This window comes from Pollachius pollachius (genome assembly GCF_949987615.1).
Source record: "Pollachius pollachius genome assembly, chromosome: 2".
In the NCBI taxonomy this organism is placed as follows: domain Eukaryota; kingdom Metazoa; phylum Chordata; class Actinopteri; order Gadiformes; family Gadidae; genus Pollachius; species Pollachius pollachius.
In genome coordinates this window covers 4579403-4601773 of record NC_136935.1, presented here as the reverse complement: position 1 = coordinate 4601773, position 22371 = coordinate 4579403, and the positions used below count along the sequence as shown (strand labels likewise).

Sequence of the window (22371 nt, the reverse complement as noted above, 5' to 3'; positions counted from 1 at the left end):
TGTGTCGGACATGATCCCATCTCCCGACTCACCTCCCCTTCTTTATCCCTTCCTGCATCAATGCCAAAAGGTATTATTGCAAATACTATTAGCTCCACCCTTGTCCCTTGTCCCTGCCTTGTCTTTCTCTCTCTCTCTATCTCTTTCTCTCTCCTCGACACAACATGAACACACACACACACACAACACACACACACACACACACACACACACACACACACACACACCACACCCACATTTGTCTGTGTGTGTGTGTGTGTGTGTGTGTGTAGTATTAGCTCCAATCCTGTTCCTTGTCTCTCTCTCTCTCTCTCTCTCTCTCTCTCTCTCTCTCTCTCGCCACACAACGTAAACACCCTAACATATTTGTGTATGTGTGTGTGTTTGTGTGCGCTGAAGACGTTAGAAGACTTCGTAGACCCGACCTAATATTGTCTTCAATTCACCAATCCTGTTCCTTGTCTCTCTCTCCCTTTCTCCCTCTCTCCCTCCCTCTCTCTCTCTCTCTCTCTCTCTCACCCCTCTCTCCCCCCTCACCACCTCGTCTCGTCCCATGGGCCCAGGCCTCCTGGGGCAGCGGGCACGGTGCTGGCGGGGACTCCGTGGACAGCATGGCATTAGGTCCGTCTGACCCAGATCCTAATAGCTCACTGAACAGACCCACTGAGCCTCTCCCGTTCGACACACAAACAGCCGGTCTGGGTCCACGGTCCGCCCCTGGAACCCGTATACGAAAGCACAACGCACCCTCGGGGCTTAGGTGTTGCGAAGTGTTCGAAGTTTTCTGTGGGTCATTTGTGGGGGACAAAGTCAACCGCCGCACGACGCGGAGGTTTTCATTCGACGGCGGTGCTGTTTGGCCCCGGCCAAACAATCACTCCGAATCCCTCTCCCTCTCTTGTTTCACGCTGTCCCTCTCTCTCTCCCTTCCTCTGTCTTCTTTCATGTTGTTCTCCATGCTCTCTCTCTCTCTCTCTCTCTCTCTCCCTCCCTTTCCCCTCGCTGTGCTCCATGCGGCGGTATGAGGCCATGGCTCCGCTGGTTAAGAGCTTTGTGTATCCCATTAGGATGATGAAGAGACCTTTCATCAGAGTGCTCCCTCTGGCCAGGCCTTGACAGGGGCTTCACCTCGACAAGCCTCTCAGCCTCAGCGCTCGACGTGAGACAGCAGCCAGCTAGGGCATCCGCAGGGTGCTGTGCTAGTGTGTCGCTCGATGACAAGCAGTCACTGGCCCACGCACGGGCACGCACTGAGGCGACCCAGGCACGCACCCACGCACGAATGCACACACACACACACACACACACACACACACACAGAAGACTACCTGCACATACAAGCATACACGCACACAAACACACGCACGCACGTGCGCAGACACACAGAAGCACACACATGCACGGCATGCACGTACACACACACACACACACACACACGTATACATGCAGACACACACACACGCACGCGCACACATGCACGATTGGCAAGCACGTGCACGCACACACTAGATACGAGTCACAGATACAAATAGCTAGTGACACCAAAGCCCCTCTCAGATTCACACGCTCACACTTGAGGTGAGGAAACAGGAATACAAAGCGGAAGGTGGGATTGTATATCCGTCAAGAGACCCATTCTCGGGGAACGCTGACGGGAGGAGCCTCAACTAATTTCGACTCTCTACCCGAATCTATTTTTAATCTCGCTGCCACACGAGGACTAATAGTAGAACAGTCACGGAGAGCCAAGTCCAGATGGGCAGAGTGGTTCTTCAGCAGAACAGAGAGAGGGAGGGAGGGAGGGAGGGAGGGAAGGAAGGAGGGAGGGAGAGAGAGAGAGAATGTGAAAGAAGCGAATGTGAGAGAGATAATGAGAGAGCGAGAACAAGAGAGAGAGAGAATGGGAGATAGAGAATGAGAGCAAGAGTGAGATAGAGAGAGAGATAGGGGGGGATATGGTTAGAGAGAGAAGAAGTGGGGAGGGATAGAAGATGAAAGCGAAAAATGAAGCCAGAAAACGAGGAAAAATAGCTGGGAACAAACAGAGATAGTGTTGGCAAGGGAAGAGAGTGACAGTCGAAGAAAGGCCGAACTAGCGAGAGCGAGCGAGAAAGGGAGAAAGATAGGAGAGAGAGAGAGAGAGAAAGATAGGAGAGAGAGAGAGAGAGAGAGAGAGAGAGAGAGAGAAGGCTGAGGAGCCATGCTGACCTGGATTTATACAGGCATTATTGATTACTTAAAGGATAAAAAAAAAAGGAGAGCGAGAGGAGAAAACTCCTCAGAACAGCTCGGAAATCTGAAGAATAAACTTGCTCACACGAGTGGGACTGGGACAGATTTGTGAGAAACTACCTAACTGAAAAGCAAGACCGAAGCCTCCATAGAGGACAGCAAACACACACCATATGCATCCCGTTACATGATCTGATTAGATATCACTGTGCCAGGGATTTATAGAGCAATCTATAGAATGTCTTTGGATAAAGGCCGATGAGGATTTCAATTGAACCAGCGCACACGTAGACATACTCAGACACATACACATCTATCACACATCTAACATTCATGAATGGGATTATTTTCCTCCACACAGATTATCTTTCTATAATCGCTTTGTGAAATCCAGGCTAAAAAACAATGAAAAAGCTCAAAGTTTTACTCTCTCTGACCTCTTCATATACATGCAGACAATGAGACCTAATACCTAATGAGCTCTCACTCCTTACTTCTTACTTAACGTATTTGTAAGATTTAAAGAATATAAAAGTATGAGCACGATTAAAGTGTATTAATTTTACTACAAGAGTGGCAATGACTGGATCTCTGTTTGTGAGTTTCTTAAAGAACAAGAAAGCTAATACTGACGGGCACTTTGCTGAAAAATTTGTCGGAAAAAACTCAGTACATGGCGCTGAATACTTTGCAAATAAACAATCCCATTCTCGACATACATTACATTGAAATGTGAGCTATGGTGGGGAGTTCGCTGAATGAACTGCAGACCACCATTTCCAAACCCTCCATTGGCCCATCAGGGTGATCTCTGATCTAGTCGTGTGGAGGTCCTGGTTGCCCAGGAGAGACGGGCCTCGTACGGAATCACGGCCGCTCCGAATAACGAGGGGGACGGACCCCCGTTTCAGAGAAGATCAGCGGAGCATTCTGCTGAAAGGCCGAACACAGTGGCAGAACCCAGAATTCCCCGGACCTCCTGACCTTCATAGGAGTGCAGTCAATGGGGTAATTCGGGGAGCACAATGGCGGGCATCAGACATAAAGATGTTTAGATCGCTCCCACATTTTCCAATTCATTCGGCGTGACTGACTTCGAGCCTGTGCAGCTTTTTCCCAGATCAACAAACAGAGGTTTCTCCCTCCTCGCTCTACCCCTCTCACCCCCCCCCCCCCCCCCCCCCCCCCCCCCCCCCCTAGTTCTCCTCCCCCTTCTCCCCTGTCTCTCATAAATGTTATGAGCGACCACTGGCCAGTATTGCCTGCATTGAGGAAATCACTGGTAAGCAGTTCCAAGTAACTACATTCTTAGTTGTACACAACCCTATTTATTAAGCATAACTCCCATACACATCGATCACAAGAAGCCACACAAGCTGTTGCTAATGTTCATACTTCAGTCAGGAGTCAAAGCCGGCTACACGTGAACAACGCGACACGCCGTGTGTGTTCCGAGTAATTACACAAGGCATACACCCCCATCTAATATTAATGCACACCGACATGGCGCGTCTACCCAGACGCCAGCCGGTCCAATGCGCATGCGGACCGTTTCCCCCTTGAATAATAGAACGTGAACATGTGCCCTTTGCGCTCCCGTTAGTTCCGTGTGATCGCTCAGTATAAACAATACATCACAAAGAGAATGCGACAAACGCCGCAAATCAAACGGTCCTGGCCACACTGTTGATGTGACAGCATTGGTTGTGCTCAGCGTTTCTGCTGCCATGAGCTAACGTTACACAACAACACCCCACACTGAAGCCAACGGGATGCCACGTACGCCCTCCTAATGAGTGGACCTCTACCCCGGGACCACCTCTGACCGGCTGACCTCTGGCTGTGATAAGCTTCGGCCGAGCCACGATCTCAGCCGTCCCTGGGACCGATTCAGTCCGCTGACGTGGGCTTCGGTGGTGGAGGATGAGGAACTCAGTTTGATTACTCCGGACTTCTCCGCACAAAGGCGCGGTAAAGTGTTTCTCATGGTGAGTTATAACATGGCCGGCCGTAAAGCTACTTTTACACTACACAGCGCATTAATAAACATCACGCAGTCGGCAATCATTTTTATGCCTGCGTTAACACTGTAGGCGATCGGGGCACAAATGAAAAATGAGAAAGAGTGATAAAATAAAATATAAGAGGTCGGCGAGCGAGGAGAGAGGGATAAAGCGTGGCCGGTTGTGTACGGAGGAAGGGCGACAATAAAAAAAAGTGAGGGAGAGGGGAGATAGGGAGATGTGTGGATAAAGATGGAGAAGGTGAGAGAGAGAGAGAGAGAGAGAGGGATAGAGGGATAGAGAGAGAGAGACACGAGACCACTCAGGACAGCGTGAGATTTATTGCGGGCCTCACGTCTCAGACTCTTCCTGTTCTGAGGTGTTCCATATAACGAGTGGCCGGGATCAATAGTGTCCATTAACTGTGGTGCGCTCCATCTAATCACGGAGACTTCCAGTCGCAGGCAGTCTGCCGGGGCCCGCACCTACGGGGCCCCCGGAGAGGAGCCACACAAGTAATGAAATGTACTCTGCCGGCCCCGGCTCTGATCTCAGGTCTACGGGCTTGAGCACACACACTCCCACAACCACCACCGACACCACCACCACCACCCATAACACATAAACACACAACCTCTCCCTGCATTTCATACACCTTCCGAGCAATAAACCCCGGCTTCACCTCCTCTCGCCGTTCTCTTCCCCCCCGCGGCCCCGCGTGCGCACTTCCGCTCCCGAGCCCTCCTGTGTTTGGCTAGCTTGCATATTGTGGGCCCCGTCGGGGGTCCGTGGTTGAGGGGGCGAGGGAGCAGAGGCGGTGGGTTGGTCGTCATCTCATCCCATGTCACCGAGAGCACGCGTCGTCTGGGGTTATGTGGAGACCGCTGGGTGCGGACGACCCTGTGCCCGCTTCATGGTTAAGGTTCCATCGTTTGTCTTAATAGAAAAAAGGGTTGAGCCAGCGAACCGGAGGGGGAGGGGAGGCTGGACCAGAAGCTGTGTTGCGGCGGAGAGCCGGGAGTGTGTTCTGTGAAGATAATTAGGTAAAAGGGCCCGGTTTATAGGCGCTTGTAACGATGTTTTCAGCTTATTTGATTTTTCTACAAGTTGCTTTGTTTTTTTGTAAACGAGTTAAACTAGGAGAGAGTATTGCCTGTTGCTCTTGCTCCATTACAGTGACACATGATTAAAAATATATTCTAAAAGCAAGAACAATATTGGCAGCAGCAAGCACTTCTTATGCTCTTTTAAACAACTATTTGAAAAGTAACATTTGAAATGCTGACTGGTATGGTACACTTAAGTCAAGTCATGTTTTTATTTGATGAATAATTAAGGGTTGGTTTGATTAATAAATTATCAAAAGGGAAAATGTTTTCTTCTGCTCTTGTATGGTCACCAAAGCACAGATAGACGCATCCCTTTGCTGGCGTAGGCTTTCATTTTTGAACAAAAGCATATTACAACTAAACTTCTCAAACAGATATTTTGAGAAGTTTCTTATATTGTCAAGCTTTTTTACAAATTCCTTTTAAAAATAGATCAGTTTATAATACTGGTTGACGGCCGGTTGACGGTGCACCCCTAGCTGGATCCTGTTCACTGTTCTGCAATGCACCGGGACACTAGGCAGACAATCCTTAGGGGCCGGAGAAAAACATTGATTATTTCGCTCCTAGCATTAAATTGAACACTCGCAATCTTTATGAAAATTCAATCTCGCAATCTTTATGAAAGGAATTATATTGTTGGCACATGGGAGCCAATACAATCTCTATACTTCTATCCTGTTGTATCCAAAAACAGACCTTTTGTTTGTATGTGTTATTATATTCTCTTATGAATTTAAGTTAAGTGCTTTTAGCTGGTACAGGTAATGGACCAAGACGAGTTATTAAAATAAACTAGTAGATAAAAGATTGTAAAGATATTTTAAATCCCTGCAGCCCAATTTATTGGATAGGCCATAGACATAAATATAATCTGTACCCCCCCCCCCCCCCCCCCCCCACACACACACAAACACACATACACACAAACACACACACACACACACACACACACACACACACACACACAGGTTTTAAGACATACATTATTATTATTTACTTATTTATTTCTATGCCACCATTTTCCAGACAATGTAGGGCGACGGTCAGTCGTTTTAATCAGACCAACACAGCCACACCACAGCAGGGAGCGAATCCTAGACGTACAGTACAGTACTGGACATAGCAATAATAATAACAACGCAGAAACTAATCTGAATTATGATCTAAAGAGATTAGGGCAGAATAATCCAGAGAATAAACATGGCAGAGAGAGAGTGGGTTGTTTACGATCGAACACAGTTAGCAGAGCTCTGTGTGTACTCAGTGTGTGTGTGTGTGTGTTCAGTGTGTGTGGGTTTGAGTGACAGACAGAAGGAAAGTGTGAGAGAGTAAACGAGAGAGAGAGAGAAAGAGAGAGAGAGAAAAATAGAGATAGAGAGATTTGTGTAACGGTGTGTGCATCGAGCGAGAGCTTATAGTGGGTGTTTATTTTTAGAAATGAATATGAATTCTTCAGCTAAAAATAGTTTCTATCAGCAGTTTTAAAGCTGCATATTACCCTTTTTTTGTCGGGGGGGACAGGGGACTTTCTGTTCTTGGAAAAAAACTAAAAAACGTTTAATCCAAGAGCCAGTATAACATATTCTGCTCGGCCGAGGAGCCAAGAGAGAAAAGGAAAGACAAAATGGCAGTTTTATCCTCACCCTTGTTTTGTTTTTTTTCCTTCCCCCCCCCGCCACTAAATCCGTCGTCAGTGGGACATTTTAATTTAGATATTGCCGTGTATACGAAGGGGCTTATCCCCCTAAACACTCAGTGTGTGGCCGCAGCGGGGTCACCGAGGTCAGGGCGTACAGGGGTCCTGAGCGGACCTCCGAGCCCCGCGGCGGGGCCTGCCATTCTGCCCAGCAGCTGAGAGCCCTGCAGCTGTAGGGAGGAGGGCAACACTTCAGCCTCTTTCACACGCCATTCAGGAGCCCCGCTAAAGGCCAACCGAGGAGCCCGGGGCCCTTTGTCTGAGGCAAAGTCTGTTTGAGCTCCGCCAGAATGCTCACTTCATCTCACAGTGAGTTCACAGAAACAGTTAACTCCCCGTGAATGGGGGCGGATTTACACAGGCGCAAAAGAAGACACCCCTTAACGCACTCGGTCACACTCCGGCCCTTAGACAAAGCCGTTGAGTGACCCCCGGGGGCCAGTGGGGAATGTGCGACCTCATGGTGTATGTGGCCCCGCCTTCGCTGCCTGCAATCAAACAGGGCAGGGGGATGGACGTGGATGGAGAGCTGGACCGGATAGCCACAGGGAGAGGTACGTCTCAAGGGCTGACGATGGCCCCCCCACGTTCACGCAACGCAACGACCACGCACGCGCTCCGACGCAGTCGTGAACCTTTATGGTTCTGCGTCGGGTTTTAGTGAGCGGACCAATCACAGCCCCTTGCTGCTGCGTCGCCTCGACGGGAGGTTACGATTTTTGGGAGGCGCACGTCAGGCCCTCGCGGCCGACGCAAGGAGGGTCCGCAAGGACGTAAGGGGTCCGTAATCAGCCCTTAACAGGGCAGGGGGATGAAGGAGGATGGAGTGCGGGACAGGACAGCCACAGGGAGAGGTACGTCTTAGGTGAACGTGATTCAGGTCCACTGCCTTGTGAGCTAAGTCGAGACACCCCCAGCTGTAAAGCTCTCAGCGTTTATGATGCGATCATACTGGCTAAACGGTCACAAAAAGTAGCCATCTGGATGCATCAGCGTTTCTTTAAGAAATGAAGACAAAGTGCAATAACTTTGTCGTTAAAAGTGCCTCCGAAGAGCCCCCGTCGTTATACTCTTACCCAGAATGCAAATGGGCTCCGGACCAATTAGAGGCCGAGACCAATAACAATGTAGGCCTATAAAAAGAAAAAATAAGTCTCCCAGATGAGTCACGGTCCGGGGCCACGGCACTCGCCGGCTGAATGTGTCATGATTGCGATGACTCGGGCGCTGAAATAAATGAATGAAAAGTGTTTGGGTCCCGTTCCCCCCCCATGGCTCTGGGAGCCTGGCGGCGCACACGCACACGCGACAATGCCGCTAATGAAGTACACAGAGCCGCGATACTACTTATTAAGGGGCCGCAGTAATGGGCAGGTTCGGACCAAAGGCACTATGGCAGATCAAAGGAAGCTAAATGTCCCCCTTTTGGATCTCCCTCTATCAGGAGGTATTTAGGTGGGGGGGGGGGGGGGGGGGGGGGGGGGGGGGGGGTGGGGGGGGGGGGGGGGGTTGATTGTTGGTTGTGTTGGGTTGTTTAGTTTCTTTTTTGTTTCGGTTTGTGTGTGTGTGTGTGTGTGTGTGTGAGCATGCCGAGGCAGACGCCTTCACTCAGGATGTCTCCATGTAATTACACGCTCCTGGGAGGACCTCCATTCCTCTGCTCCTCACGGGGAGATGAAAGAGGGGAGAGGCTGGCCTGGCTCCTCACAGCATGCATGATGGCGACTCGCGAGAGAGAGAGAGGGAGCGAGGCAGAGAGAGAGAAAGAGTGGGAGGGACAAAGCAGGACACGGGAAACAAAGGGGCACCGTAGCATGTAGTGGTGGGGGTTTTATTAAAACTACCTTAGTGTCCTGTTAACAAAGGCTGGATGTTTCCACCTTGCCTATGCTTCCTCTGTGTCTATCTCTCTCGGTCTCCTTCTGTCTCCCTCTCTGTCTCTCTGTCTCTCTTCTTTACGCCTCTCTTCCTCCCCCTCTAGGCCTGACTTTTGGTTTTCGCTCATTCCATTTCCATCGAGAGTCTATTATTCTCATAGTTGTCTGTTCCTTGCCCGGGGACAGATGTGTAAATTGCTAATGTAAGGCCCACCTGCCGAGGCACTTGAGATGAAGAGGTAGGATTTACACACTCCCATCTACTGTAGAACTGTCACTCACACACAAACACACACACACACACACACACACACACACACACAGGAAAACTATTTGAAATCACTCCTATAAAAAACATGTGCGTCTGAGTGTGTGTTATAGTGTTATAGTGTGTGTGTGTCGTGTGTTGTTTGTGGGTATAGTGTGTGTGTGCCTGAAATTTTGTTTGTGTGTGTGACATTGTGTGTGAGTCAGTGTGTGCGTGCCACTGTGTGCGTGACAGTGTCTGCGTGACAGGGTGCATGCGTGACTGTGTGTTTGTTGGCGTGCGCGAAGGCTGAGCACATGGTCACACTCACATGCACAGAGTGGAGGCGTGGGCGGGAGAACAAAACATGAATTTTCTATTTGCTTCTGCCACTCACACTCCCGGGCCTAAACCGAGACAAAAGACTCCCTCTCTTGATCAGCCGGAGTAAAAAAAATGCTTGAGTGCGGAAGCAAAGTTACAATCTGTCTGTTTTGGATCAAATCCCAACAGTGTGATTGACTTCTGTATACATACCTTGTGTGTACACGGCTTCAAATGAGATTCCATCAGTATCAACAACCGCTGAGGCACTTTACGACGAAACAACCCCTGAAGCAGTGCTGGGCTAACTATTTCCTACGGGTGTCTTTGTGGCCCACTGGCACGAGGTAGCTCAAGGTTCAAGTTTTATATATATATATATATATATATATATATATATATATATATATATATATATATATATATATATATACATATATATATATATACATATCCAGAGAGAGACAGATCTAATATCAATATTGTGATAGAGTGAGACTAGATATTGTCCGAGACGTTGGAGGTCTTTATGACGGGAAAAAGGGTAAAATGCAGCATTGTTCTGGCTCTTAAAAGCTCGGCAAGCTATCCAATTTTCCATCCTTATTGCGCTGTTCTGGCTGAATGGATTGAATAATGATGGCCACTAGCTGCTCGGTCATCACATCACATTACTAATCTCTCCGACTAGAAAAGCTAAAAGTTAAAAAGTGAAAGTAGAAAAATTCATAATGTGGTGGGCGGTGTGACTTTGTCTATATCGACCAGTTCTGAATCCACGCAAGGAAAACTTTCACCTTCGCAATGTTTTATATTTAACCAACGTGCCCTCCCCCCCCACACACACACACACAGTTTATTCTTGCTCCCTGCCAAGTTTGCCTTATGTTGGGGGGACTTGTCTAGTGTTTGTCTGTCTCCTCTCTCTCTAAGTCTCTCTCTCTCTCTCTCTGTCTCTCTCGCTCTCTGTCTCTGTCTCTGTCTCTGTCGCTCTCTGTCTCTGTCGCTCTCTCTCTCTCTCTCTCTCTCTCTCTCTCTCTCTCTCTCTCTCTCTCTCTCTCTCCTCTCTCTCTCTCTCTCTCTCTCTCTCTCTCTCTCTCTCCTCTCTCTCTCATCTCTCTCTCCCTCCCTCCTAGGGGGACATGTCTGTGCCTCATCCCCTCCGCCCCTCCCTCCCCCAGTCCCCAACAAACCAACCACCCCCACTGTCTGTCTGTCTATGTCTGGCTCTCTACAAGTCTGTCCAGGTGTGAGGCGATTCTATGATCCGTGTGTCTGCTGTCAGGCGGGGAACAGGGGGGGGGGGGGGGGTGGCGGGGGGGACAGAGGGGGACAGGACCTGCGCTCAGCGTGAAGGTTGAAGCTACAGACAGCCCCCTGCTACGGCGGCGGTGTTTAACGATCCACTGTAACGACCAATATTCATCTCTGCCAGGAAGCAGCGGGCTCGCATTAATAGACAGCACGGGTCATCCGTTGACTCAGACTTCTGCGTGGTGACAACGTGCGCTGTGGATGCCGAATGTGACTGTGAGCACGCTCTGCTGGGAGGACGTGTGCGTGTTTCGGTGGATTTTGGAGGCACAAAGACACATGTGGCCAAAGGGAGGAAGGCATTTAGTTTAATGAGCCGGGTAATGCAAAGAGGGAAATTAGCTGTTAACCAATCAAGGATAAAACGATGAAACGTCACATAAAATGCTTTGCTTGATCAAATATACGTGTGTTTTTGCCACACTACGCCCACACCGATCTATGTGCACGTGTAGACGTGTTGACATGTGCCCGCATGTACACACCGCGGGCGGCACACACACACAAACACACATGCACAGAGTCTTGGTTGTCTAGAGTATTGCAGGGGAGGATGAGAGAGAGAGAATAGAGAGAGAGAGAGAGAGAGAGAGAGAGAGAGAGAGAGAGGAGAGAGAGAGAGAGACAGAGAGAGAGAGAGAGAGAGAAAGCAGAGAGAGTGAAAGAAAGAGAGACAGCAGATAGAGACAGAGAGAGAAAGAGAGACAGCAGATAGAGACAGAGAGAGAGAGAGACAGCAGATAGACCCTGAGCAGCATAGACACCCAGAGTTAATGAACCCTCACCAGTCAGCATGGCTGTCCATCTGCTTTCCTAATCACAATCACAGCAGGCTGTGGGCCTGCCCGCCCAAAGTGTGCAGAAACACTCATCCGCCCATGTGGCAACGGTCACAAACACACACACGCACGCACGCATGCACGCACGCACGCACACACGCACACACACACACACACACACAATGGCGTCATCCAAAAAAAAACAAATTCATACTCTGCATGTATGTTTGTGGCCAGGGTTGAGGGATTAGTTTGCTAGTGTGTAAGTGTGCTTGTGTGTGTCTGTGTGGGCACCACAGGCATACTTTACAACTGATGTGCATTAGTTCAGACCAACAGCTCATCTACAGGCCAGCGGTGAGTCAGTACTAGGGCGCCAGGCCCACAGTAGGCTGGGTTGATCAATCCATCTGGCAGGCAGGAGGTGAGAGGCTTGAGCCGGGACAATGGAAACTCATCGCCATGCCGACACTCACTCAGGGCTTTGTGGCCTCAGGCACTTAAAAGCGTCCTTAATTACACCCGGGTTTAAAATGGGCATTATGTGAGCCAACCCGGCGCGTACAACCTGTAGGACCAGAGCGAGGCAGTGTGTATACGTAGCGCGTCTGGAGGCGTTGGACCGCCCGCGGTGCAGAGGCACGATGACATAACCGCTCCTTCTGTCCAATCAGGATGGCAGCCGGGCTAGACGGGGGGTCACGGGAGCTTGTTAGGGTTGGGGGGGTGGGGGGGGGGGGGGTTGCGAACAGGTGACAGCTGACTGAGACCTGACCACGCCATGACCTGCAACGCGGAGGTAGCTTCTTGCTAGCTTCATGCTAGCTTCCGAATAGCGTCGTCGGTGAGTCACCCTTTAGCTAACATTGGCCACTCCCTTACACCACATCCGAACAGACATGTGCGCGCACAAACAAAAAAAAACACAAAAACACCAAAAAAAAAAACACACACACACACACACACACTCAGACCCGAATCATCTTCATTATCAATCATTAGTCACCGCACCTCAAATTTGTACATGTATGTGTACGTGTACCGCAACCGCACATGCACACACACACACACACACACACACACACAAACACACACACACAGACACTCGAATCGTCTGCCATTAGTCACCTCTTACATTTGTACGTGCGCGTACACATGCATGTGCCCGTGCACACGGAACACACACACAGACGCACACGTACAGAGCCGAGAGGAGGCTGTCAGCCGCTGATTAAGATTTGCAGGCTGCAAGGCACAAACAGAATCGTCCCCCTCCCAGTCAAAGCCGACGTAGGAGGGAGAATTAAGCCCGTTTGGAGTGAAGGATCCGTGAGAGGTACTGGGGGAGCAGAGAGCGGATGGAGCCAGAGGTCTTTGTTTAACTCCTCCATTCCGGGTTGTGGTCTAAAACTGTCTAAACAGATGAAGCCATTAGCCCTATATGGTTTGAGTGCGTGCCTGTCTGTGTGTGTGTGTGTGTGTGTGTGTGTGTGTGTGTGTGTGTGTGTGTGGGCAGGGAGGGAGACGACGAGAGAGCGAGAGAGGTTTTTAAATAAAAGGGGTGATGAGAGGGAAGACTGAAGTGAATAGAGGAGAGTAGAAGAGACAAGAGGTCCAGAATTGTCCTTATTGACTCCTGATTGAGTGGCCAATCATGGCTCAATTACCCAGAAAGACAGGAGGCAAGTGAGACAAACAGTGTAGTATCGCCTCACACATACGCTCTCTGTCTCCCCCTCATACTCTCACTCTCTCCCACCCACCCCCCCCTACACACACACACACACACAACACACCCAGCCAAAGCAGCACACATCAGAGATGAACAATCACACCAAATGTGCGATTATCCCCTCTATCTCACACATCCACTCATTAGACGTCATTCACCTTGATTTGAAACACGTTGGAGGAGAAAGGGGAATGGGGGAAGGGAGTGCATCCTGTTTCTCTGGGTGAGTGTGAGCCCTGTTGCCTAGCTGCGTGTGACGATGAAGACAGAAGGATGCAGCGATCGTTTCCGGTGTGCTCACCCAAACAGACACACGTGCGTGCATACGCTCAATCAAAACACCCCCTCTCACGGGAGGTCCATTCCCCTACTTTAGACACACCAGCTGCACCGTAGGGTCTGTTCACTCTGTAAAGATTCCCCCCCCCCCCCAAACCCCACCCTCACCCAGTTTCACCCCGCCCCCCACCTAAAGAGAACTCTTCAGCCCTCAATGAGCCCCCCCGACCCATATTCATCATATACTAGACGGAGGTGTAGCAAAGCCATCGACTCCCCCCACCCTCAACCTCACCCCCGAACACACACACACACACAGATACTCACATTGACACACACAAACAGCCCTCCCCCCGCACACACACACACACACACACATACACACGATACTTGCATTGAATGACACACACACTCACACAATCACACAAACACACACACACACACACACACACACACACACACACACAAAACATACCTTTCACAACTCGTACACACCCCCCCTCCCCCCCCCCCCCCCCACTTAGGTTGCTTCGAGGCAGATGGGAGCACTAATAACCGTGACACTTAAAAAAATCGGATTCTTCACGGTTCCTCATAAAGACCAGCGGGCCAAACTGTGTTTCAGGGCAGGCTGGCGAGCAGGAAAAAGGGGAGAAAGAAAGAGGAATGACGGACAGGACTGATGGAGGGGAGGTATTTTGAGGTGGGGAAACTGAGCACGACATGTATATCTCCGGGAGAACGACTTGTGTCTGCAAACACATTAAGAGGAGCAGGTTGAGAAGAACAGCTTTTCTAGAGGCAAACGTAGCAAAGAGCAGCTCGCTCACAGTGTGCTTAACCGTGACAAAACAAGTCAAATGAGAGCGTTTTTTTAATAATAGACGGCACATATTTTTAAACACTATCATTTTTTTTTTCATATTCTCTAAACCTGGGATCGGGGAGAGGCAGTCTAGATCAAACAGACTCTGTGCTATTAGCAACCTTAAAACCAGCCCTCAGGCCTTGGTCATCCATGCGAGGCAACCACAATCCCCGCCCACATAAACAGACACAAGCACATGCATAAACATCCCCCAGACTGGCTGCGACGTAATCTCTGAGTGGCCTCGGTTGAACTGCCTTTTGAAGACAAAAAGCCTCCGCTAAGAAGATAAAGAAAATCAACATGGCCTTAAAAACACGACTCTGCTAGAACAGAACACGCACAGACACACAGACACGGACACACGCAGACAAGTCATGGTACGGCGGTTTTTCCAGGGTGTCTCATTTGTGTGTGTAGATTTAGAGGGGGGGGGGTTCTGTGTCATTGTAGTATGTATGTGTCTGTGTGTGTTTGTGTGTGTGGGGGGGGTTTGGGATGAGGGATGTCTTGTGTAAGTGTTGTGCGCATCCGTGTGTCGGTTGGTGGGTGTGGAGTGAGGGATTGCCTGCCTGGATCTGGGCGCGTGCCTGTGTGTGTGTGTGTGTGTGTGTGTGTGTGTGTGTGTGTGTGTGTGTGTGTGTGTGCGCGCTTCTGTGTGCGTTGTGCGTGTGGGACAGGGGGTTGCTCTGGATACGGCAGGACCCCCTGCGGTACATCCTGATCCTATTGGTCACGACGCTCTGTCGGCTGCTGAGATCTTAAATGAAATTCCTTCAGTCACTTATTCATCCACTCACTCACTCACTCCTCTCTCTTCCTCTCCTCCCCTCCTCCTCCTCCTCCTCCTCCTCCTCCTCCCTCCTCCTCTCCCCTCCCTCAGCCGGTCTCCATCCACCACTTCACACCCAAACACCACTTGTTCTTCATCAGAGGAAAACCGCACTATATCCTCCTCAAGGGTCTGTGTTGTATTGGGTCTTTTCTCTGTGTGTGTGTGTGTGTGTGTGTGTGTGTGTGTGTGTGTGTGTGTGTGTGTGTGTGTGTGTGCCTGTGTGCGGACATGCAGGGCCGTCTTTGATCTCATTTGATATCATTGAGATGGTCTCAGCAGGTTCTATTGTTGGGCTGGATCTGAGGGGCCAGATTGTTGTGCTGTCGACAGGTGTGGCCTTTTGATGTGGGCAAGTGTGGGCCGAGCAACCGCTGCACCCCCAAGGTGCTGACACTCACACACGCCAGCGGTAGCAGAGGTACGTGCAGCGGGGCACACTCACACACACACACACACACACACACACACACCCAAACGCACTCCCTCATTCACACCACACACATATACAGTTTGCATTTTTAACTATGAATAAAGTAAATATTGTGTGCGTGTGTGTTTGTGAGAGTGAGTGAGTGGGTGAGTGAGCGATCGAGTGATTGATGTGAGTGAGTGAGTGTGAGGGAACGAATGAGTGAGCGAATGAATGTGAGAGTGAGTGAGTGAGTGAGTGAGAGAGTCAGTGGTGAGTGAGTGAGAGAGTGAGTGAGTGAGAGAGTGAGTGAGAGAGTCAGTGTGAGTGAGTGAGAGAGTGAGTGATAGAGTGAGTGAGTGAGAGAGTCAGCGTGAGTGAGTGAGTGAGAGAAGTGAGTGAGTGAGAGAGTCAGCGTGATGTGAGTGAGTGAGAGAGTGAGTGAGTGAGAGAGTCAGTGTGAGGTGAGTGAGTGTGAGAGAGCGTGTTCTCCTGCCTCCCCCCTCACCCCACACAGAGAGGGCCGTCCAAAATGCCCTCCAGAGACCCCCTATTCATCTCCAGCACAATGGAACCCCACAGAGGTTTTATTCCTGTTTCCCTGTCTGCTCCGCCCCACCCTACTGGCCCGCCCTCCCCACAGGGCAGGGCAGAGTGTGTGTGTGTGGGGGGGGGGGGGGGGGGGGGGGGGGGGGGGGGGGGGGCCTGTCCCGCCTGCCTAGCGACTCAACTCTCAACTCCCATCTGCCATTGAAACTTCTCCCTCCTGCCGGTTCTGTCGCTGCTACTCTAGCCCCCCTGCTCCTCTCCCCGGCTCACCCACACCCGCTCTGTCAGCAGGTTGCATTTCTCAGGCCTCAGCCACTGACACATCTGATCCACAAAGCATTCCCAGTCAATTGGCCTAATTCACCGTGCAGCCATCCTGGTTCGAAACGGTGGGGAAGAGGAATGTGGATTTTTCGGCATACATTTCCCCCACCCTGCTACTGTATCTTCATATTTAAAGGATATTTCGTTTTAAGGCAGATACCGGCTGTTTTTTGTGCCATACCGTGTTCATCAAACCTCTTGCTGTCGTGCAGCAATCTTTTTGATCATTTAATAGACACATATCACACTCTAATTCATTAGAATACGATTGTAATAATTTCAATGATTTTGCCCAACTAGTGCATCTGAAAAACATTAAATAATAAAAATACAAGCCTTTCTTGCTATATTATATAATATATATATATTACATTACATTACATATGTATATGTCAACTATGTGCTATTTTTATATTTGCAATATGTGCTTTCGTTATGCATTCTATACAGCACCTGCACAAAAAGCTTGCTCACTACTTTTCCCGAAGACTAGACTAGCATGTGTTTAAATCTAGACGCATCTCAGCACTGTCGATAACCCCACCTCACTCCTCATCTCCGTCACTAATTCCTCTCCATCCTTCCCGTTCCCCGCTCCTCTCGCTCTGTCCTCCTATAGAGCTCTCGCCATTTGCTGCAGATTTATGGTCCGGTCTAACATGCGCAGTATCGGCAAAGCATTAAACGTGTCTACACTTAATATTGTGAGCTCTCAACGTCGATAAGGGCCCTAATAAAAACATCCCCCTCCTGGATTTGTGTCTTTTTTTACGTCACTTCCCCGATCTCTTGGTTCCCGCACCTCTCCCGGACTCTCCCCTGGTCCTAAACCCACCGCCCGTCCACCTCTGTCTAAACCCAAGGCCCAAGCAGCCCTTCTCTCAGTACTGTTTACAGTCGCTCCCCTCTGGAGGTATTTCCTCTGTCTCTCGACCGCCGTCGGTTGTTCTGTGGCGGAGACTTAATGACGCTTGAATGCCACTGCTGGTGGACTTTTCCTTCCTGACTCTCTTCCTCATAAAGGATATTTAAAAGCCATGCCCTGAGAGCCATCCATCTCAATATGTCTCTCTTCGATTTATCTCCCTTCCCATGCAACCCCGCGCCCCTACCGTCCTCCCAGGCCCTTCCAGATGGATCACATCGCCCCGTGTAACCCTTCTCCTTCACCACCCTCCGGGTCCGGCCACAACTCACCGCCACTACAACGGCCGTCGACGCGGCAATTCACACTCGAGCGGCCAGCTGTGGACGCTTTTGTCAAACGGGATTGGTGTATAAAACGGATACTTTCTTCGAGTGTCCCCTAAAAGACTTTCAAGGAAATCTCTGGCCTTCGGAGGCCGAGCAGCTGTTCCCCCCCCCCCCCCCCCCCGGGTCCCTCCCCGCTCGACTCCTTTCATGTGATGTCGGGGATCTGGGCATCCCGAGCACATTTTAAATATTAACAGAGACCACTTTGCACGAATGAATAATAGAGCAGAGAGGGCCAGCGGCGGACCAGCGATCCCATCCCCACTGCCTGATGGTCATAAAACTAATGCACTGCTCTGGGGCCGAGCCGTCCGCCTAGCCTCCCCCCCCCACCCCCGGCCTACCGCCCCCGTCGCGTCGCCCGGCCTGTCGAGCAGTGGCATCAGAGGGAGCCTGTCTACTAATCTGCACCCGTCAGATGGCCGGCCTCCAGTCCAAAACCTCTGGAGGTCCGGGCTATTGTTCGGGCGGTGCGTTTCCCAGGGAAACCTGCGATCCAATCTAATGTCTCCTGGCCTGCTGAGCGTGTTTGAAGTTGAAAGCTCCTCCCAGCCGGGTTTGAAGCCACCATTGGTTGCGGGATTCCTGCCGTTCCTCTCGCCTCGACACAGCCACCGTTGGTCCGGGCGTGTTGGTCCGGGCGCACACGAAACGGCATTATTCTGCCAATGCCACAATGAACAAATATCTCATCGGATCTCTTCCGCCTACTCGAAGAACTCACTTTTCAGGGACCTTTTATTCTCCCAGGCGCTACGGAGCCAGTGAGACGCTGCAGCCTCCCCGCTCGCTCCACAATGAGACAGCGCACGCTACCAGAGCCTGGCCGTTCATCCGGCTGCTCTCTGGGTGTGTGTTGGACATGTTTTACTCCCTTCCCCTGAACACGCAGCCGGCCCAGATCTCCTATCTGCCACGCAAGCTCCTTCCCTCTCCCGTGACCTCCCGGTTGGAGACCTCCTGGTTGCCCCCATTCCACCCCCGCCCGTTTTTTTTTTTTACCCCACCCCACCCCTGGAAGTCCTCCAGGAGAACACTCCCTCCTTCATCTCCGTCTAATCTTAATCTGTTGCAGACTGCACTCTCCGTATGTCCGCACTCACAAACGTCAACAACGGCAAACATAAGCTGACATTCACATGCAAACATTCAACCCACACATGGGCAGGGTCCCCGAGCGGGGGTAGACAGTCAAACCTCCAGAGAGAGAGAGAGAGAGAGAGAGAGAGAGAGAGAGGGAGAGAGAGAGAGAGAGAGAGAGACTGATAGAGGGGGAGAGAGAGAGAGAAAGAGAGAGAGAGAGAGAGAGAGAGCGAGAGAGACTGATAGAGGGGGAGAGAGAGAGAGACTGATAGAGGGGGAGAGAGAGAGAAAGAGAGAGAGAGAGAGACTGATAGAGGGGGAGAGAGAGAGACCAAGACAGAGGCAGAGACGCCAAGGATGAGAGAGAGAAAGACGGACACAAACCCTAACGCAGGAACATTGGCCAGCCAGCAAGAGAGCTCTGCCCCAGACAAGCGTCCCTGCCGGCAGTGTAATTAATGTGTACGTCAACACGCCGAGAAGAAGGCACCCTAGCCGAAAACGTGAGCTCAGCACATCCACCGTGCAGTGCGGTCTTGGTGGATGGCTTTATCGTGGGTTGGGCGCAAGAAAGGTATACAGATAAACCGGGGAGGGAGATAAAGGCAATCTGTCTGCACCAACATGCATTCCTTGGACGGATATCTCGGCCTCCATCACTCTCGTACAGCAACTCCGCACTGAAACTTCCATCCGGACAGACCGGGCCATTGTAAAAAAAAAAAAAACACCACCCCACATTCGTCCCATTCTGTCTTATTAAAACTTGGATGATTATTTATTTTCAATACATTTTCTCGCACAATTGAAAGTTGTTGTTTTTTTGATATTTCTTGTACGATTGAATTATTTGGACACTTTGTTGGGTTTGATTAAGTGCGGTGAGGAGAGGCTGGTCCACGAAGGGCCGCTGAAGGAGATACATACAGCGCACGGGGGGGGCGCCCCACGGAGCGAGGTTTGCCTCCCGCTGCGGTTCTTCTTGTAAACCCGACCTGCATGCACTCTGCCGCTCCCGTTGTTTACATGCCAGGGTCCTCATAAACGTACTATACAGCCCTGTACTCATGTCTCTCTCTCTCTCCCTCTCTCTCTCCAATCCCCCCCCCCCCCCCCTTCACACACACACACACACGCACACACACACACACTTAATCCACTAAACCTTCAGATTTCCGTGGCATTTCAATCAGATTTTGCAAAGGGAGGGGTGGGGAAGTTTAACACAGTGTGGCACATTCTACAGTTCTTCTTAACTGGAGTTCAGCAATGTCACCTTGAAATCCCTTGTGGTGGGTGAAGTAATCTCCTCACGATATTCGTGCATTTAGGAAAATAAAAGTGCCCGGTTAACCATTTGTGGAGGGAAATAGAAAATAGTCTAAAAGTACAATTTCAAAAAAAGTACACTCGTGGAAATAAAAGCACTTTTCACGGGTCACCCAGGGTGCATTTTCCCTCAACCTTCACCAGGGTATTCCTTTCTGTTTTTAGAGACCAAGAGGCAACGGGGAGAACCTTAATTACTCCGAGCGCACTAGGGGGCTGATTTTTCCGGTCCAAGAATAAAGCTTTAAGCATAAGCCTATTGTAGGATTCAGGACTTTCCATTAGTTAAAAAATGCATGGTCCCCGCAGTGGACATATGGCAACTTATTCCTCTACAGACAACAGCCTACTATAAACCTACTTTTTTATTATCATTATTGCGGACGAAAAACAAGTTTGTCTCTTTTTCCTCTTGTCCTTTCTCAGAAGACCAACGATTTTACATTCTTGTTTGACAACATATTTGCCCACAAGACAAACATCAATCCAAGCACTAAAAGACGCACCTGCAGTGCGTGTTTACGACAGTCATGTTATAGTGGGCCATGTCAATCCAGCACCTCACCTGACACCCATAAAACCTCTAGTAAAATGATCATACCACACAATAAAATATTTCTTTTTTTCAAACTTACCCGAGTCAGCCACAGCGTGTCCAGCCACCAGGAGGAGAAGCACCAGAGGACCGAGACCCCTCTCACGCCGCAGCCGTAGAGAGAGCATCTTTTCCGGGGCTATGCCACAGTGAAGCGTCCCAGCTAGCCTCGGGTCCTATCGACGCACCAAGCACCAACACTTCAATTCACGATGTTCTTCCCCGAATGATTTCTCGTAGATGTACAATATACGATAGAAAAATAAGTCTATCAATAGTTTCTGGCGCAGCGTTTTTGCTTCATATTTCTTCAATGGTGGTGGTGGTGGTGTTGGGGGGGGACTGGTTTCAACTAATTCGCGACGATTCCTTTCTTTCCGGGAAAATTAGGCTACTTGACGCGACAACGTCAAGATAAATAACACATTTCCCCGCAAGAAATGTGTACGGGCAGGAGGGTCAAAACATCCGCAAACGAAGAGACAACTTTATGAAGACGTCCCCGGTGGCTCTCATGCCAAGCTTCGCCCCTTGCGAGATGACAGCTCCCCCCAAAAAAGTTTGCTCGATCACTGATCCCCAATCACTGATCCCAAATCACTGATCCCCGATAAAGAGAACAAACGCGCCGCCACAGCCTGCGTTCCCTCGCGCGCTCTCATCAAGTAGCGCTAAACTTCGCCGCTCTGGCCGCCAGCAGCGACAAAGTGTCCGGTGTATTCCAACAAGCCTCCTGCGGGTCCGAGGTGGTGTCCGCTCTCCTTCGCTCCTTGGACGGTGTAAGGTGTAAACAAGAATACGGGGATCGACACCGCGCTGAATGCCAGCCTCCGGACTACCGTTCCCCGCCTAGCCAATCATATACCATCATTCTCCTATAGTGAACAGTGGAGGAGTGAAGGTGAAGTAGTGGGAGCTCGGAGGAGATAGAGGAGAGAATGAAAACCCGGATCCCGGATCCACTTCGATGACTCTATTATTTACCCGGTTGACCCTGAGCTATCTGTGTTATCTATGTCATCAATCTATGTTGTCAATTTATTTTTGTATAGATCTCTCCATCTATATATCTGTTCATCTATCGATCTATCTATCTATCTATCAACTATCGTGCTATAAATAGATTCATTTATGTATCTTTCAGGTCTGTCAGTCTGCTTGTGTCAGTCTGAATTTGTTTGTAGAAGTACAACACTTTTGCCTTTGCTCAAGGCTCTGGATTACAACAGTACTCTCAAATTTCAATCCCTTTTCATTGCACCACTGTTAATCGTTTTGCGGTATATTTAGCCGCCTGAAGTCTTTATGGAAAAGTCTCAGCTCATCATTTGTAGGAGCACCGTCCTCAACCCTCCTGATTTTACAGGCACGTCCTAACAGAACATTACCCTCCGTTGCCACACGAGGACGTCGTTTCACAAGCAAGCTACGGTATTTTCTAATAAAGACGCCCACAAATAGACTACATTCTCCGCCGCCCTATTTATCAAAAATAAATGGCTTTCCGCATCCGAGAGTCCTGGCAGCATG

At 50.1% G+C, this 22371-nt stretch overlaps 1 protein-coding gene across 1 annotated transcript in view; it reads right to left on the bottom strand.

Moving 5' to 3' along the window:
- The window catches only part of unc5b (unc-5 netrin receptor B), a 58196-nt gene extending 36485 nt beyond the window's left edge, over positions 1-21711 (bottom strand). The window contains 1 exon segment of the mRNA XM_079730928.1: positions 20882-21711. Within this exon segment, the coding sequence (XP_079587054.1) occupies positions 20882-20969 (88 nt within the window). The 5' untranslated portion in view covers positions 20970-21711.
- Between the last annotated feature and the right edge of the window lie 660 nt (positions 21712-22371).